The sequence below is a fragment of the Natrix helvetica genome (genome assembly GCF_964273705.1).
Source record: "Natrix helvetica genome assembly, chromosome: 8".
Taxonomy (NCBI): domain Eukaryota; kingdom Metazoa; phylum Chordata; class Lepidosauria; order Squamata; family Natricidae; genus Natrix; species Natrix helvetica.
In genome coordinates, this window is record NC_138559.1 from 8,282,124 (window position 1) to 8,295,755 (window position 13,632).

General features: G+C 45.9%; 1 protein-coding gene across 2 annotated transcripts; it reads left to right on the forward strand.

Annotated features, from left to right (window-relative positions):
* Positions 1 to 2,351: 2,351 nt before the first annotated feature.
* LOC309396074 (uncharacterized protein) lies at positions 2,352 to 13,103 on the forward strand. 2 transcript variants are annotated; one of them, XM_081960839.1, is made up of 4 exons: positions 2,352 to 3,171; positions 3,668 to 3,764; positions 8,034 to 8,178; positions 11,917 to 13,103. In XM_081960839.1, exons 1-3 carry the CDS (start codon positions 2,814 to 2,816, stop codon positions 8,062 to 8,064), a joined length of 486 nt encoding a protein of 161 aa, XP_081816965.1. In that variant the 5' UTR covers positions 2,352 to 2,813; the 3' UTR covers positions 8,065 to 8,178; positions 11,917 to 13,103. The 2 variants fall into 2 exon arrangements, with proteins under 2 accessions (XP_081816965.1, XP_081816964.1); XM_081960838.1 differs by lacking the exon at positions 11,917 to 13,103 and having other exon boundaries at positions 6,007 to 11,365.
* The last annotated feature ends 529 nt before the right edge of the window (positions 13,104 to 13,632 follow it).

Here is a 13,632-nt window from a genome sequence, read left to right on the forward strand (position 1 = left end):
TCCATTAAAACATTAAACCATCTTTGTAAGCAGCCTCCATGCCTCCAGTGTATTTTCCCCCACTTGGGGGCGAACCCAGAAGGACATTTCTTCCAACAGAACCATCTTCTGTTCCCACATGTCCTTTGGGAAATCCCTGCTTTGCAGAATCTTGTTTAGTTTGTTTAATTGTTCAAGGCTTTTTAAAATTAAACTGTTTAAATAAAATAAATTAAATTACATTAAATCTAACGTCCTCTTGTTTTTTCTCTCTGCCCCTCCCTTTCTCTTCCCATTTGGTGCATGTCGCTGTATAACTTCAAAGATGAAATTGTATTTTTAAATTAAATTGTATAATATTTTTTTACATTTTATTGTAGTTGTATTTATTGCATTAATAATTATATTTATTATTTTATTCTAAATTTATTTATTGTATTATAATTTTATTTATTGTACTATAATAATTGTATTTATTATATTATGCTAATTTTATATTGTATTGTTATAATTTTATTTATTGTATTTTATTTACGAAAAATAAAATGTTTTCCAATCTTTTAAAAACCTGAATCCTGAGAGTAGATAATTTGTTTGAAAATCTAAATTGAGTGGAACATGATACCAAAGCTTTCCAGGGCTGTATCATTTCATGCCGCACAGAAGGAAGCGTGGTTGAAAAACTTTCTGGAGATATATGGAGTCCTTTGCAGTAGAGAAGTAGCATGTCACGAGTCAAGCGGAGACCTGTTGGATCATACCGGGGATCGATCTAACCTCCCACCCTGTTTCCCAGAAGATACGAGCAGTTGAGTTTGGGAGCAGCTGACTTTTAGTTGCAACAGCTAGGAGGCTTGTATCAATGTTTTCACTTGCATAACTTTAGAAAGGTTATTTCGCTTCTCATAATCTGATGCTGCTCAGATCATCGGATTCCAATGCCCATAATCCCCAGTCATTTGTGGCTAGTGCTGAAGGAGATTGACCACACTCCAGTGTATGATAGATCCTCCTGGCCAACCTGAAAACTTAATGTACCACGGCTTAAATGTTGGAAAGGAAAATGCTGAGCTCCTTGGTGCCAAGAAGATCAGCATTCTCATCCACAATTACATAGTTGCTTGGGTGGGGCCATCCATCTAATTAAGGCAAGCATCAAGGACAGAAGGGATATTGGGCAGCAACTCTCTTACGATAGCCTGATAAAGTAGGAGGTCTTTAGGGAAATCCAGAGCACCGAAACTTTAGAACATGATCCTGTTTCTGCTTGAAATTGCGATGTTTCCACCTTATGCCTTGGGATTTAGAAGGGAGAACAGGCAATAGCGGATGCATCCATGGGAGTTTTAGGAGTGAGCAATAGATCAATGAATTCAAGATGGAAAGAATTTAGGCTTTGCTGGTGGGTGGAGGTGATATTTTGTATAGCTGGGAAAGTGTCTGTTGTGCTCCCTTCAGACTGCGCATCTCCTGCTGCAGAGAAAGAGAATGTGCTGCTTAAATGTAGAGAATTGTATTCCAAATGAAGCTGGGTTGCAACTCTGATTTAAAAAACCCAGGGATTTAAAATAGTCTTTGTATTCTGATGCTGCCCAAGCCAAGAGAGCGTGATTTAAAACATGCCTTGTGAAATGGAAAAGGGAGTCCATTCATTTCTATTCTCCCTCTAATGGAAGATAGGAGTTTCTGAGAGGAAGTATTGGTGTCTGTATTGATTTCAAGAATTGTACATGATCTAGGAAGCCTGGGAGAGAAGATTGCAACACGGAAGGGTGTAAGCGGCCCATCTCCGAACAGCCAGCTGAACTCCCCAATTTGACAAAAAAACAAGACCAGGCCAATGAATACAGCACGGAATATAAAAAGTCTAAATGATCTGTGTGGCTAAGGTAGATGCCTGGCAGCTCTTAATTTATTGCGGCTTAGTGATTCCTACATTAAACCATCAAAACGATCCGCTTGTGTCTGATCAATCTGAACTGCAGGCTGAGAAGATGTGAAGAAGTGAGCAAAATAAGAGGACGCCTACAAATGTACAAACTTAGGGCTGGAAAAGAAAGAGGCTCACAATAGTTCTTCAACTTGCCACCGGATGGCAAAACACACACTTTTAAACAAAATTAAGTGGGCTGATGGTAGCCCTTTGGAATCGGTCATCTCTCATTATTTCCAAAGCTGGGAGCTTGAGATTTATTCCACACTTCCTTAAAGTGCGGGATTTTGTCATTATTTCCAAAGCTGGGAGCTTGAGATTTATTCCACACTTCCTTAAAGTGCGGGATTTTGTCCATACAAAGTTTCAAACCTTGGAAAATACCAAATTTATTTATTTATTGAATTGATATTGCCACCCATCGACTCAAGGCGGCGTACAGAATATAAAACCACGTATAAAACCATGAAAAGAAAAAGAACCCAATTAATTGATACAGTACAATATAACAAAATCAACCACCACTTCCCAGGTGTCAGCAGATCACAGGAGCCATTGAGTGGGCTCCATCCCACTCAGGGTTCCTCAGGCCCGCTGGCAGAAGGAGGTCTTCAGCGCCTTCCTGAAGAGTGTCAGAGTGGGGGGCATTCTAGTCTCTGGGGGGAATGATGTTCCAGAGAGAGGGGGCCAACACGGAGAAGGCCCTTCTTTTGGCTCCCACCAGGTACATCTCCCTCGGGGATGGGACCCACAGCATTCCTTGCCTCCCTGCCCTGGTGGGTCAGATGTGACCTGGAAGAGGTGTCCCTCAGATCCTACAGTATTTCATGATGCTGGATGCTATTTTTGCCCCTCAATCATATCTAGCGGGGCCCTTCCTCTTGCTGGCAGGTGCGCCCAGATGTGTCGGACCACACCTCCCAGAATCCCTAGCGAGGATCCCGGGGGATGGGAATTCTGGGAGGCGCTGTGTCTTCAGGCAGCCTGCGGGGAGTCTCCCCATCCTCCCGCCAGCCCGCACGAAAGGGTCCATCTTCGAGAAGCGACGCTCTTTCGCCTCTGGGAGGACCGAGTCTCGTCTCCCTGTGCTCTTTCCCATTCGCTTCCTGGTGGCGCTTCACTCCGGGCAAGAGAGCCCTTCCGGTCGCTCCAACGCTTGTGGGGGGGGGGAGAGACGGAAGGAGGCGTTTCCGCTCAGGCGCACATCCGGGTTCCTTTGTCCCCGGGGTCGCAGCCGGGCGCCCTCCCCGCCGCCTCAGGTGGGTCCTCCTCCTTCCCCCCCCCCGCGGCCTGTGTCTCGAGCCGGGCGGGGAGGGGCGCGCTAGGAATCCTCCTCTCGGCTCCTCTCAACGCCCGTTGGCCGCCTTCGCCTCCCGGCCCCGTGGAAGCCTCGCAGGCGCCCCCGCAGCCCCCCCCCCGCGCTCTGTGCGTGCGTGTGAGGCGGGAGGGTCACGACGACCCCGCAGTGCAGGCCAGGCTGCCAGGCGGGGCGGTTGGAAGACACGTCGCTCTCCCTCCCTCCCTGCTCGCCCGGCTTCTCCTTCCCTGCGGCCGCCTGGCCCGCCTGGGTCCCCCGAAGTTGCCTCTGGGGAAGCAGGAAGGGCTCCCTGGCCGCCCCCGTGCAGGTGGCTGTGCGTGTGTGGGGTACCCCGAGGGCATCAAGACGGGCCCATCCCCTCCTCCTCCTCCTCCTCCTTTGGGGCTTTTCCTGCGGGGCGTTTGTGTCCCTTTCTGACCAGGCCCTTCAACCCCCAGGTCTCCCTCCCGCGGCCTCCGAAGATGGCCCAGTTCAAGCGCCAGAAGCCTCTGCGGCCCAGCAGCCTCCAGGGAGCCCCCCGGGGGTCGTTCTCAGGTGGGTCCCCCCGAAGGAGATCTATTTCTTCGCATTTGGTTCCTTTGGTCAGCCGCGGATGAGGCAACCTCGAGGAGCCTGGAGGGGATTTTGGGTCCAGGAAAAGGATGCGGATAAGGGGGGAAGGTCGGGGGAGGGACGGGAGGGAGGCTGGGGGGCTTTTGCAGGCCCCCTTGAGGGACCTCTGAGCAAGGGGGCTTCCTTGCCCCTTGGAGCCCTTCTGCCTGTAAGGGTCGTTCAGCTGCCCTGCAGGGTCCTCTGGGCAAAGGGCCAGGCAAAACCCTGGAAGTGGCCCTTGTTTTAAAAAGAAGGTTTGGTGCTTTTTCCTCTCCTTTCCTTTCTTTTCTCCTTTCCTTTCTCCTCTCCTTTCCTTTCTCTTTTCCTTTCTTTTCTCCTTTCCTTTCCTTTCTTCTCTCCTTTCCTTTCTTTTCTCCTTTCCTTTCCTTTCGCCTTTCTCCTTTCCTTTCCTTTCTCCTCTCCTCTCCTTTCTTTTCTCCTCTTCTTTCTTTTCTCCTTTCCTTTCTTTTCTCTTTTCCTTTCTCCTCTCCTCTTTTCTCCTTTCCTTTCTCCTTTCCTTTCCTTTCACTTCTCCTTTCCATTTCTCCTCTTCTTTCTTTTCTCCTTTCCTTTCTCCTCTCCTTTTTCCTCCCCTTTCCTTTCCTTTCTTCTTTCCTTTCCTTTCTTCTTTCTTTTCTCCTTTCCTTTCTTTTCTCCTTTCCTTTCACTTCTCCTTTCCTTTCTCCACTCCTTCCTCCTTTCCTTTCCTTTCTCCTTTCCTTTTTCCTCTCCACTCCTTTCTCCTCCTCTTTCCTTTCTCCTTTCCTCTCCTTTCTCCCCTTCTTTTCTTTCTTTTCTCCTTTCCTTTCTCCTCTCCTCCCATTTCCTTTCCTTTCTCCTTTCTTTTCTCCTTTCCTTTCCTTTTTCCTCTCCTCTCCTTTCTCCTTTCTTTTCTCCTCTCCTTTCTTTTCTCCTTTTCTTCTTCCCTTTCTTTTCTCCTTTCCTTTCGCCTTTCCTTCCTTTTCTCCTTTCTCCTTTCCTTTCTCCTTTCCTTTCTCCTTTCCTTTCCTTTCTCTTTTCCTTTCCTTTCTCCTTTCTTTTCTCCTTTCCTTTCCTTTCTTCCTTCCTTTCCTTTCTCTTCTCCTTTCCTTTCTCCTCTCCATGCCTTTCTCTTCTCCTTTCCTTTCCTTTCTCTTCTCCTTTCTTTTTTCCTTTCCTTTCTCCTTTCCTTTCTCCTCTTTCTCCTTTCCTTTCTCCTCTCCTCTCCTTTCTCTTTTCCTTTCCTTTCTCCTCTCCTTTCCTTTCCTTTCTCCTTTCCTTTCTCCTTTCCTTTCTCTTCTCCTTTCCTTTCTCCCTTCCTTTCCTTTCTCTTCTCCTTTCCTTTCTCCCTTCCTTTCCTTTCCTTTCACTTCTCCTTTCTTTTTTCCTTTCCTTTCTCCTTTCCTTTCTTTTCTCATTTCCTTTCTCCCTCTTTCTTTCTTTCGCTTTTTCTCTCTTTCACAAGAACTCCCTTAACCCAAGAAATGTATTAAGGGAGTTCTCCCCCTCCCAATTTTATTTCTTTCTTGCCACAGTCCCCTGCAGTTATTGCGTGAAGGGGATCTGGCTTCCCCATTGGCTTTGATTGTCAGAAGGTTGCAAAAGGGGATTGCATGACGTCGGGACACTGAACCGTCATAACTATGAGTCAACTGCCAAGCTTTGGAATTTTGATCCTGGGACCATGGGGATGCTACAACGGTCATTAGGGTGGAGATTGGTCATAAGTCACTTTTTTCACAGCTGTTGTAACTTCCAACAGTCTCTAAATGAACTAAGTCAAGGACTAGCTTTATAAGTTAGTCCAACTTATTTGGACAGCACCCCAGTTGTACAGCTACAGGTTTGCCATTCTCAAGTTAGAGAAGTCAAACAGCAGAAGTTGCATAAGAATAGGTCACCGCATAGACTGTTCACAGTAAACCAACATTTTCCCCACGTCTGACTTAAGGAATATTGTATGAACCAATATCTTCCTCCTACGGCATCACAACATCTCTCTCTCTCTCTCTCTCTCTCTCTCTCTTCTCTCTCTCTCTCTTCTCTCTCTCTCTCTCTCTCTCTCTCTCTCTCTCTCTCTCTCTCTCTCTCTCTCCCTCTCCCTCTCCCTCTCCCTCTCCCTCTCCCTCTCCCTCTCTCCCTCTCTCCCTCTCTCCCTCTCTCCCTCTCTCTCTCTCTCTCTCTCTCTCTCTCTCTCTCTCTCCAGACGGAATTCTGATCTACCCCCAGTCTCGGTACTGGCAGCCTCCCAACTTCTAGCTCTCCTGAATCTTCCTAATTGATGGCTCCATCCAACTGGTGTTCTGATCCTTCATTTCAGCCTTTAAGGAGGAAGAGTCAGTCTTCTTCCCTGCAAAGAAGAAAGAGCTTGCAGAAATCCACTTTTTTAAGGAACAAGAGAAATCACCTTGTTTACAAAATCCAGGCTATTGGTAAAGCTAGCCAATTCTAGGGAAACATCAGTGGGACCGATTGGATGTGGCTTCTACATGACAGTCAAAGCCAAGAAATGGGGGGGGGCTATGGTGAGCACAGGGGGACCACCAGGTACTCACTCCAAATATGGCCCCAGCAGCTATAAGGACTCTCCTCCCTGGCTTTTGGCTCATCCATCTGGGGATCTTCTTCCCATAGGAGAGTGTCTTCCATGACAACTTCACATGGGCCCTTCTGCCAGAAAAAGAGGACTTGAGATGAAGAACACAATTCATGCCAGAAATGCATTTCGGGGTTTAATTTTTGTAGTGGGGGGGAGAGGATAAACAAGTGAAACATTCTCCAATTTCATTCAAACGATTCTGCAAATCAAACCACAAAGGGTATTGACCAGGGATGGGTTGCTGCCAGTTTGACTAATGGTTTGCAACCCTCCCCCCCTGCGTGCATGCGCTGTTTGATGTAGATTGCTCTTCGTGCATGCGCAGAACAATTTACAGTGAACTGGGCACATGCAGTCGCTAAAAACAAAAATTGCGGCGACCCAGTGGCGGTGAGGGAACTGGTTCGGGGGCGTGGCAGGGATGGGTCACAGATGGTTCTGCGACCCAGGCATACCAGTTCGGCTGAACCGGGCCAAACTGGGAGCAACCCACCTCTGGTGTTGCCTTCAGATAGTCCTCAGCTCATGACGACAGTGGAGCCCCACATTCCTGTGGCTAAGCAAGACATCTCTTGCATGGGTTTCCCTCCATTTTACAAGCTTTCTTTCCACACCTGTCAGTTGAATCCCTGCAGTTGTTGAGTTAGTAAGTGGCTTTCCTGGTCAGAATGTCCCAAAAGGTGACCGACTGATCCTGGGACATAAATACGAACCGGTTGCTAAGTGTCCGAATTTTGATCCCCTCTCCATGGGGAGGCTGCAATGATCGTAAGTGGGAAAAATGGTCCTAAGTCACTTCCGTGCCCTTTTAATTTCGAATAGTCACTAAAAGGAATGGCTGTAAGTTGAGGACTATCTGTAATGGGACAGAAGCATCAGAACAGGATTCAAATCCTTTCTAGGCCCTGAAACTCAACCGGTTGATCTTGAACAAAGCGCTCTCTCGTGCTCTCTCCCTCTCTTTCTCTCTCTCTATTTCTCTCTTTCTCACTCTCTCTTTCCCCCCTCCCATTCTGTCTCTCCAATGGGCACCAACGTCTATAAATTACTATTTATTAGCTATAGCACTTTCTTCCCTTCTCCTTTTCTTCGGGGCTGACCCAGCTCTCTAAGGCCTGGATTCTACACCCCAAAACATCATATTCAGGGAGCTTTTCTGTGGAAGTTTCCTGCAATTTAGAAATTTTCTCCATAAGTCTGGAGAGGTTCTCCAGGTACCAAAACTAACCCCCCCCTCTCTCTCCAGCGCTTGGATCTGTTTTAGGCTATAATTCTCATCACATCTCTTCCCACTGATCACACTAGTTGGAGCAAATACAGAAAGTCCACAATTGAGCCCAAAATTTCAGTTGTTAAGGGAATTCCCTCTCCCCCCTCCCCCCAAATTTTATGACCTTTCTTGCCACAGTCCCCTGCAGTTATTGCGTTAAGGGGATCTGGCTCTCACCATTAGAAAGATTTCTTTATGTTTAAACCAAGTCTAGGCAGCTGCAACTTATACCATTACTATTATAGCTATCATTTCTGGTCTTAGTTCCTGTGGTAATGGAAAATAATTCTCGTGCACCTTTTCTGGAGTTTCCTTTTCTGTTCGTGAAGTCGCCTCTCCAGACTGAACATCTCAATTCCTTCAGCTTATCCCAGGGCATCAGGAATTTGGGCTAGCATTCCACACATTCCCCGTACACACCAAATGGATATGAATCCTGGATGAACAGTTCAGTCTCTGCAAATATCTGGTTTACGGAACAAGCCATTGATGGTCTGATTTGCCCAAAGGTAACCAGCATGCTTTACAAGTATATTATAATGTGGTACTTATTGTACAATCAAAACACTCTGCTGCAAACTAGGTCAGCAGAGAAAGAGTTAATTCTACCTGCAGGGATTTTGAAAGGTGAAGACATGGGGACTCTAGCAAGAGGCAATGATGCAAGGCACCTTCACAGGTGGAATTCAAGGGCATCTCCCATACGAATCTAACCCACCTGGCTAGTGGGAGGACAGATTGAGTAGTCCTAGAGGGAAGACTTACAGTGGGGCAAAAAAGTATTTAGTCAGCCACCAATTGTGCAAGTTCTCCCACTTAAAAAGATGAGAGAGGCCTGTAATTGGCATCATAGGCCAATCTATGAGACAAAATGAGAAAACATCCAATCACATTGGCTGATTTGGAACGAATTTATTTGCAAATTATGGTGGAAAATAAGTATTTGGTCAATATCAAAAGTTCATCTCAATACTTCGTTATATATCTTTTGTTGGCAATGACAGAGGTCAAACGTTTCCTGTAAGTCTTCACAAGGTTGGCACACACTGTTGCTGGTATGTTGGCCCATTCCTCCATGCAGATCTCCTCTAGAGCAGTGATGTTTTGGGGCTGTCGCTGGGCAACACAGACTTTCAACTCCCTCCAAAGGTTTTCTATGGTGTTGAGATCTGGAGACTGGCTAGGCCACTCCAGGACCTTGAAATGCTTCTTACGAAGCCACTCCTTCATTGCCCGGGCAGTATATTTGGGATCATTGTCATGTTGAAAGACCCAGCCATGTTTCATCTTCAATGCCCTTGCTGATGGAAGGAGGTTTGCACTCAAAATCTCACGATACATGGCCCCATTCATTCTGTCCTGTACACGGATCAGTCGTCCTGGTCCCTTTGCAGAGAAACAGCCCCAAAGCATGATGTTGCCACCCCCATGCTTCACAGTAGGTATGGTGTTCTTTGGATGCAACTCAGCATTCTCTCTCCTCCAAACACGACGAGTTGTGTTTCTACCAAACAGTTCTATTTTGGTTTCATCTGACCATATGCATTCTCCCAATCCTCTTCTGGATCATCCAAATGATCTCTAGCAAACTTCAGATGGGCCTGGACATGTACTGGCTTAAGCAGGGGGACACGTCTGGTACTGCAAGATCTGAGTCCCTGGCGGCGTAGTGTGTTTCTGATGGTAGCCTTTGTTACGTTGGTCCCAGCTCTCTGCAGGCCATTCACTAGGTCCCCCCGTGTGGTACTGGGATTTTTGCTCACCGTTCTTGTGATCATTTTGACCCCACGGGGTGAGATCTTGCGTGAAGCCCCAGATCGAGGGAGATTATCAGTGGTCTTGTATGTCTTCCATTTTCTAATTATTGCTCCCACAGTTGATTTGTTCACACCAAGCTGCTTGCCTATTGTAAATTCAATCTTCCCAGCCTGGTGTAGGACTACAATTTTGTTTCTGGTGTCCTTCGACAGCTCTTTGGTCTTCACCATAGTGGAGTTTGGAGTGTGACTGTTTGAGGTGGTGGACAGGTGTCTTTTATACTGATAACAAGTTCAAACAGGTGCCACTGATACAGGTAATGAGTGCAGGACAGAGGAGCCTCTCAAAGAAGAAGGTACAGGTCTGTGAGAGCCAGAAATCTTGCTTTTTTGTAGGTGACCAAATACTTATTTCCCACCATAATTTGCAAATAAATTCTTTCCAAATCAGCCAATGTGATTGTCTGGATTTGTTTTCTCATTTTGTCTCTCATAGTTGAGGTCTACCTATGATGACAATTACAGGCCTCTCTCATCTTTTAAGTGGGAGAATTTGCACAATTGGTGGCTGACTAAATACTTTTTTGCCCCACTGTAGCTAATAATGATCCTTGGCTCTCTGACCATGCCCATCACCAGGAATGCCCCTGCAAAGCCCCTCCATTTCCAGTCCCAGCTGCCCCTGCTCCGCCAGAGCAGTTTCAGAAGACTCCTCAGGTCAACTTGGGCCAAGTGCCATCTCTCCAACACTCACCTCTTCTTTTGTTTTCTCCTCCTTGAGGATGCTGCCGACTGAGGTTCCTTAACTGCATCCTCTGGAGGCTCATCCTGAACCCCTTCAACATTCACTGGATTCCTGCCCTACAATAAGACATGATTTATTGAACAAGCCATTAATGGCCGATTTGCATAATGGTAACCAGCCTAAGTAATGTAGAAATTAGAGTATAGCCTCTTACAAAGGCAACTAAGCAGAAGAGAGCATTTCTATAGAAAAAAGGGACTTGAAATATTCTAGTTTGCAGCTATTTAGGGCGGTGGAATTTATCAGTAGTGTCCGAATAGCAAATTTAAACCCAATGCTTTATAAGTATATTAGAAGATGCCGTACTTATTGTAGAATCAAAAACCTCTTTAAATTTCGAAGAAGCTTTACCAGAAAGGGGTGTGGTTTAGATGGTTGATGCTTGAAGGTATGTTAATTTTCTGGGAGGATACTAGAGTTAGAATCAACACAACCATAGAGGCACAGGGCTTTATGGGAAAAAATAAAGCACTCCTAGATATACCTGATGATCTCACACCCGACATACAGGACACGGGAGGGGCCGGAGCTCTGCTGCCGGGGGGAGAGGGGGCAATACCAAGAAAACTCAGATCACAAAAATGAATAAGGAAATCGGCTTTATATAAATTGATTGAAATTTTTATATGAATTTATATGCTGACAAACTATCACTATGTAATATTGAATTATTTGTTTAAATGAATACTATGAGTATGGGGGGCGGGGGGGGGGGCGGGGATACCCTTCACACATTGTAACTGTCAAAATTTTGTAGCCTACTCCAATACCCTTTTCCTTATTATTATTTTTTTAAAAAAAACCAATAAAACTTTGTTTAAAAAAAAACTCTCTTTAAATTTGAGAGTCAAAAGCAATCTTTGCTATATCTAAATCTTTGCTATACACCTGTGGGATTTCATCAGCAGGAATATAACAAATAAAGTGTCCAGGATTACCCCAGAAACCTGAACTTATTATTTCCTTGCTAGCCCAAGCACATGTTTTGCTAATGACTAATTAATCATCCTTTTACCCTGCCGCTCCCTCATCCCTCCAAAATGCAATCAGAGAGAGAGGATCTTAGGTGGTGATACATGCAGATGAAAATAAGATGTTGTAACTCAACAGCAGTGTTTCTCAAACTTGGTGACTTTAAGTCCTGTGGACTTCAACTCCCAGAATCCCCCAGCCAGCACAGCTGGCTGGGGGATTCTGGGAGTTGAAGTCCACAGGACTTAAAATCACCAAGTTTGAGAAACACTGCTCAACAGCTATGCAGAATGGGAACACAATTTCTCCAAATGTAATTTTGGATCAGCCTGGAATTCACCTCCCCACACCTAAGCTTCATTATCTCTCCAGCATCTTCCTCACTGCCAAATATTTAGTCACTCCTTGGACCCCTGTGTTGTATTTTGATTTGGAGAGGAACTATTATTGACTACCTGCCGTCAGTTACTGTTCCAGGCAGCTGAGAGTAACCGAGTAGCAGATTTTGAGGAAAGCAAGCAAAGACCACCGTGTTTGCCTCAAATGACCTCTCAGAACCTCAGCAAACTTTTAGATAGGTGAACTTCAACTCCCAGAATTCCTCAGCCATGGGGATTCTGGGAATTCACATTTCTTAAAAAAAAACATAGCCTTAAAAAGAAAATTTCCACAAAGGTACCGCTCCACCTTCCTAAACTTTCTGTCCCCCGTAGGTTTTGGATTTCAGTTTCCAGAACTTTTATCCATCGTAATCAAACACTGGCTGAGCTTCCTGGGAGAAGAAAATCAAACCTTCTAGAAGGCATACAGGACTTTTCAGAATATTCACGGCATCCAAATGTGACAGCAAAAGCTGATTTTATGACTTCATTATAATTTCTGGTCAGGCAGGAGGAGGATAATATCAGCTACTGTAAAGCGGGGGTGTCCAACCTTCCCCACTTTAAGGTTTGTTGTCTTCAACTCCCCGCCAGTATGGCTGGCTGAGGAATTCTGGGAGTTGAAGTCCACGAGTGGCCAAGGTTGGATACCTGAGGTTAAAAGAATTTCAACTGGTGGGGTCTAGGAGCAGAGACTTCTCTGCTCTTGCTCTCACTCTATGCCAGGGGTGTCCAAACTTGGGAACTTTAAGACTTGTGGACTTCAACTCCCAGAATTCCCCAGCCAGCTCTGCAGAGCTGGCTGGGGAATTCTGGGAGTTGAAGTCCACAAGTCTTAAAGTTCCCAAGTTTGGACACCCCTGCTCTATGCAATACCCCCTGAAATGAGGTTGGCGTTCACTCTGCTACCCTTCCAGAAAAGCATCAAGACCTGGCTTGTTCCACTGCCATGGAGATCCAGGTGTGGTATACAACTTTGGGGACAGCTGCTGGTTTGAGAATTCTTCCTCTGTTTGTTTAAAACTTTGTCTACTTCCTGTGAAGATTTTATGATTCTTTTACTCACAATCCGCTCGCTTAGACAGTGAGATGAGAGGTATCTAAATTTGATAAATACATAAATGGTTGCCAGGTGTTGGAGCTGAACAAGAACTCCCCTTACATAGGATACCTGTGAGGTCCCCATAGATCCCTCCTGGGACACTGCCATGCTGGTGGGGAGGGCCAGGATGTTCCTTGACAACGTTCTCCTGTTTCTGGTCTTTCTGTCACTTTGAGGTACCTTCTCGGGGAAGGGAGTGGGAGGGATAGGCCTGGGGCCATCTCCGCTTTAAGCGGTGCTTGGGAACAACTTATCGTCAAAACAATTTTGCACCTGTGGATTGGCTCACCTTGGACTGAACATAGCGGAGGGGTTTCTGCAGTGTTACTTTTAACCTAACAGTTGTGAGTTGGAATTTCAGATCCTGCCTTACTCTTCTTGGTATCACTCCCAATAAAAGTTTCCTTTTGAAATGGTACTTGCTTCAAGAGTTCTGCTTTCTCGAGGAGAGAGGAGAGGCAGGTCCTTACTACAGTTCTTCAAGCGTCCTCGATAAAGAAAACCACATGTTTTTCAGGCAGACGTCCTGCAGGTTATGATCATTCCCATCTCAAATTGCTGGACACCATTTGAAGAAAAGGCCTTTCCTTTGATTCTTCTGAGTGACCAAATACGAACTAAAAAAAATATCCATCACCCTCTATTATACTCTATCCAGGCATTTCAAATCACCCCTTTTACACTTTTAAGGTTGGATACTTTCCATTAAATTTCACATGTCCAACCTTAAACCTTGAATCCCTGCTTTGCGGTCTTTTATTTATGTGGCTGTATTAGATCTCTAAGGGCTCCCACAGAAGCCTCGGCTATGCCCTTCTCTCCTCAGGCTTGCCCCATAGAAGCCTCTCTTCTCCCCTTCTCTCCCTCAGGCTTTCCCCATAGAAGCCTCTCTTCTCCCCTTCTCTCCCCTAGGCTTTCCCCAGAGAAGTCTCTTCTCTCCCCTTCTC